We start from the raw sequence: 5603 nt of genomic DNA, 5'->3' as shown, positions 1-5603 counted from the left end.
TAGAAGTTTAATTAAATATTTGATTTTGTTATTGACAAACTTTGTCATTATTTAATTCGGTGCACGCTTAAAGTCCAGGCCTGGCACACTAACGCGAATCCGCGTAAAGTACCCGTTAGGGAACGGCTATTTCCGGCACACAGTAGTGTCGATAATCGTTGGAAAGTCGGAAAAATAATATAGTACTTTACAAACTTAATTAATATGCTTTCTTACCACACCGGGTTGTATAACTTCACAACCAACAACTGCCTACCCTTAACCATTAACCGGTGCGAAATTCTTTAAAATCGGCGAACGTTTTCGATTCCCCTCCTGGGATCTTCTTCAGGCTTACTTCTTTATAGCTTTCGTTATAACCGGATTCTTTAATTCGAATGTTTTTGAAAAAATGTAACGTGCCATTTTTCGAAAAAATTTCCGAAAACGGAAGGAATCCACGTGTTATTTCAAATGTAATTTTCTACCAATGGGGAATTGTTGTGTGCATTACGTCATAAAATTTATTTTATACAATATATTATGATTTATCGTCAATTAAAAATTGCCATGCTGCAGAGAGATTTATTTCTTCTTTGAAATTAATGCATGCGGATTTACGATCGGCTTTAAAGATTTCCAGTACCTCCAAAGTTCTTAGTTGTTCCATATGTTGGGTGGTGCAAATAACATGCGAATAAAAATTAGTAACCCTTGCTAACTGTTTGTACAATATCAGAAGCCAACATTTTTGATCTGGACAAGATATATCTAAACTATCCTATACATACGAGGTCTGTTCAAAAAGTATCGGACTTTTATTTTTTCCGCGTAAACCAATGATGCGTGGGAGGCCTCTTTCGGTGGAGTTGTGGAGGGGACAGTCATGCACAACCCTGAATTCTTTCCCGCCTGCAGGAGGCGTTAGTCATTGGCAATCGGCCTATGAGTGAGGACATGTAGCGAGCTCTCGTCGGATTCCACTAAGTTGGAAAATGACTGAACAACGTGAGCAGCGATATTACATCAAATTTTGCCAAAAACCTTGGCGATACCCGCGCATAAACCATTCGCAAGATTCAGCATACTTTCGGGGATGATCCTCGAGGCCAAAAAAAGCGTGGCAGGTCCGCAGCAATATTAAGGTCATGTTGACAGTTTTTCGACTCTTGTGGGGTGGTGTATCGTGAGTACACACCACGAGGCCAAACCATCGCAAAGGAGTACTACCAGGAGGTCCTTCGTCGTCTTTCTGATGCTGTGCGACGCAAACGACCGGATCTGTGGTCGATCAAAACTTGGCAGCTCCATCATGATAACGCATCCGCCCATTCTGCGCATCTGATTCGGGCTTTCATCGCCAAACACAGCACTCCTATGGTTCGTCACGCTCCGTACTCTCCCCATATGACTCCGTGTGACTTTTGGCTATTTCCCAAGCTGAAAATGCCGCTAAAAGGAACCTGATTTTAGTCGAGAGAAGACATCGTGCGGAATGCGACGGACCGGCTGATGGCCATTCCAAAAGATGCGTTCCAGCAGTGTTTCCAGCAAGGCAGGAACGCTGGAAGAAGTGTATACTCTACCAAGGAGACTACTTTGAAGGGGATTAGGGTTTTGTACCTCAAAATCAATAAATGTATTTTTGCCGACCAAAGGTACTTTTTGAACAGACCTCGTATATAGATTTCATTTCTTTAATTGAATCATTAAATCTAAAGACAGATATCTTGTACTGTGGAATGTTAAAGTTTGGAATCAAATCTTTATTTGATATTCACAACAAAGTAACAATTTTCAAGTCATGTGCTGTTCATTTTTGAAAATGTTTGTCATAAAGTACTCTGATTAGAAAATTTAAGTCCATTATGGTCTTGTTTATCTGGTGTGCATGTCACCAGGCACCATATAAAAAATTCTGTATAGATTGCTCTATCCAAAGTCCCAGGGAATTGCAAATTTATGGCATGCATTCTCAAAGTGGCACATTGGAGGAATCATCTGGCATGTAACATATCATATTATTTAGATTTTTTAATTGTCTTTTTCAATCATCCTTTTAGTTTATCATTTGATTATCATTTTTTTCACTCAGCTTCTTTATATTTATTCTAATAAAGCAGAGTTTCTTAACAGGGGGTCCATAAAAAGTTTGCCAGATGCTGCCAAATTATGTATAATTTATGCATATTTGTGTGATAAAGGGTTTTCAACTATGGTGGATATAAAAGCACAATCAATTGTGATTAGATGCCTGCATGTGGATAGCATTACAAACAATTGAACCAAGAATTAACAAATTAGTTGAGGATATTCAGCAGCAGAAATCTCATTAAATTATTTTCGAATATTTTTTGTTTTTCCTATGAATTTTTAAATGTTTCTAATTTTTAGTTTTTGTTAAAAATTAATGAGTTTTTATGTTTAATTGTGAAGTTTGAATGTTATTTAAATAAGTAATGAAATAATAAAGTTGTTTTACATTTGTTATATAAAAAAAATAAAGCAATAATAAAAAATCAATTTATTATAGATAATTTAACAAATATAAATTAATATTAAAAAAATGCAGGTCACAAAAAAATTATGAAATATTTGGTAGGCCATGAGTATAAAAAGGTTAAGAACCACTGTAATAAAGCATATTCCTGTAATTTATTTAAATATTGTTATTTGAAGTTTAAAAACTTTGGTGCACACAAACATCTTTAAAGCTAAGTTATCTTACAATATGGCATGTGTATTCAAAAAGGTTTGCCATCCCTGACAGACACTTAAGCGACCATTAACAATTAAGAGAGAAATGTTTAAAATATTGTACTTGTGTTTTACTATAATGAATAACATTTTAGGCTGATGTTTCTGAATATACACAGCAAAATTTTATTAAACTGCATTGAGTTTCACTACTTGAAAAAAATATGGGCAAACCAGGTTATCTTGATGCAGCAAGTAGCATTCAGTAGTTCTCCACATTCAGTGAAGGTAAGAGTGGGTTAACCTAACTGTTCACCATTTATGATTTCAATAATAAATCACTGCATAAAAACAATTTATTACTGGATAAGTTAATTTTATTCATTATTGCTATTTATTAAACATTTAGGTTTATTGTTGCTATTGATAATAAATTCATAAATTTAATTTATTTAGTAGGAGTTAAAGTTACTGTTATTTTCATATAATAATCTGTAAATTATTTTGCCAAATAATACTGAAAACTCCAAGCAAAAGTTTTTAACTTGTAAAAATAACTTCATTAAAACTTAATTAGTCTATTTAGATTTTGCATTATAATAATAATGTTTATATGTTTAATTCTATTTATTTCAGTAATTGTGGTAACACTAACTTTTCCTGGAGAATGTCTTGTAATCGTTGTCAAGCACCACGTGATGGAAACGCTGGTGGAATGGAATCTGGGGAACGTGGTTCAAGAGGAGGACATAGAGGAGGGATGAGAGGTGAAGGTGGTCGTGGAGGCAGAGGTGGAAGAGGTCGTGGTGGTCAGATGGGTGGAAGAGGATTTGGTAGAGGAGGAGGTCGTGGAGGTGGCCCAATGCGAGGTGGTGGTGGAGGTGGTCCAGGGTAAGATATTGAAATTATGATTTTACTTGTCTTTTATAAAGTAAGGTACTTATTAAATATATGTTATATTACAGTGGAGAACGACGACCTCGTCCATATTAAATTTTGAAACTGGCATATATGTTGATGTGTAAAGTCATTTTTGTAATTCAGTGTATTAATTCATCATTAGTTAACATCAGAAGAAATTTGCCTCCACTTGTCACGTATTCATTTATATAAGAAATTATTGTCTTTTATTTTTGTCCTGGACTATTGACATGATTAAACACTGTAGTCTGTATTATAGTCTTAATGTGGTATTTTAAAGAAAATATAAATTCTTTTTTAATTCACGTTAAGCATTTTTGTGTTGCTTACAATAAGCAATCAGAGGACTAGTTATTTCTATATGTACAGTTAAAATACATTAAACTAACCAGAAATTGGAGTTTACAAGAGCATAAATTGATATTTCGTGCATGCGGTTTTGTTTAAATTTTAGAGTAAATACATCTGTTATTTGTGTACAAATGCAGTTTTGTATGTAATAAATTTTGTAAAACGATTTTTACAATGAAATTGCATCCAGCAATTCGAAATATTTTTTTTAATTAAAGTTCAAAANATATATATATATGTTATTGTATGAAATATCTGATGATGTGCACTGATTAATGTTGACAGACGACAAAATCATCAAAAAAACAATATGGCGTCGTCATGGTAACTTAATATGCTTGCTTACACCATCTATTAGCAAACAGCGGATTTAAGCTTACACACCTGGTATAATTACTTCTTCTATGAATTGCTAACATAAATAAAGAAAACTGGGAGAAAGCAATGCTTGAAAGATACCTTCTAAATATCAATACCTATTGGCAAGTGTTCAGAGGTGTGGTGCATACAGATGTGTATTATGTGAGGTTTTAATTTTCATTTTAGCAGAGTTTTTAGGATATTTGCTGCTAATTATATACACAAGATTATGGCAAATATTTTTAAAATTTTTTTTTATCTGAATATTGTGTGTTTAGTTGGGAGCAAAACAATCTTTTTTGGTCTGTGTGATTTTTTTTTGTTTGTTTGTTTTTGTTTTTAAATATAAAAATTCTCTTATCGTATTGCCTTCAAAATGTATTCAAACTATTTAAGACTTAACAAAAGTTGGATTTATTTTCATATTAAATTTGAAATAATATAAACTAGCAAATGTTGGTAATTTTTTTTATTCCATTTAGGTATTTCTGTTAATGAATATTATAAAAGATAACTCTTGAAATCTTACATCAAACATGAAGATTGTTTTCTTTTCAATATTTCTTGAATAATTTTATTTTCTGTTTGTTGTTCCACTTTTAAAAGTTGAAATAACAGCATAATTCTAATATTTTTATTGTTTTTAATAAATTGTTTGTAATAAATAAATGAATTATATGCAGTTATACAATCTTTATAATCACAAAATGTTGGCAATATATGAATTGAAGAAGGTATAATCTAATATATATTAATGTAAAAAAATATTCTAAATAGGTGGTCGAGGAGGAGGCGGAGGTGGTGGTGGCGGAAGTGGTGGAAGTGGAGGTGGTAGTGGTGGAGGAGGAGGAGGAAATATGTCTGGTAGAGATGGTGACTGGAAATGTCCACATCCGTAAGTATTAGCAATTGTAATTATAAATAGAAAATTTATCAAGGATGTAGCTATGTTTTCTTTAATTGTTCCATTTTTTACTCTAATATAATATAAACTAATTTTGGAATCTTATTATCAAACATATATCTGAATTGCAAGATTATGTTTTTTACCAGTAATTAGTTAAAAGTCAGCACTAATTATACTCACTAGACCTAATTAAATTTGATGGATAATAATATAGGTCCTCTTAACATTCCTAAAGCAGAAAAGGTTACTAAAGCAAACATATGCACATCCACACACATTTATTACAAGAATTGGGATGTGTAACAAACTAATGTGCTAATGTACTGTACAACAGTACATTAGTGCATTATATATATATATTTTCTTAAAAATATATATATTATATATA

General features: G+C 32.4%; 1 protein-coding gene across 4 annotated transcripts in view; it reads left to right on the top strand.

Annotated features, from left to right (window-relative positions):
• The window catches only part of LOC111642366 (RNA-binding protein cabeza-like), a 69395-nt gene that overhangs the window by 58502 nt on the left and 5290 nt on the right, over nt 1-5603 (top strand). For all 4 annotated transcript variants that reach the window (XM_023388704.1, XM_023388705.1, XM_023388702.1 and 1 more), the window contains one exon: nt 5086-5203. In XM_023388704.1, coding sequence (XP_023244472.1) covers nt 5086-5203 — 118 coding nt within the window. The remainder of the gene's footprint in view (nt 1-5085; nt 5204-5603) is intronic.

The sequence above is a fragment of the Centruroides sculpturatus genome, unplaced genomic scaffold (assembly GCF_000671375.1).
Source record: "Centruroides sculpturatus isolate CEXI.00-Female unplaced genomic scaffold, Cexi_2.0 scaffold1706, whole genome shotgun sequence".
Lineage (NCBI taxonomy): Eukaryota > Metazoa > Arthropoda > Arachnida > Scorpiones > Buthidae > Centruroides > Centruroides sculpturatus.
This window is presented reverse-complemented; position numbering and strand designations above follow the sequence as displayed.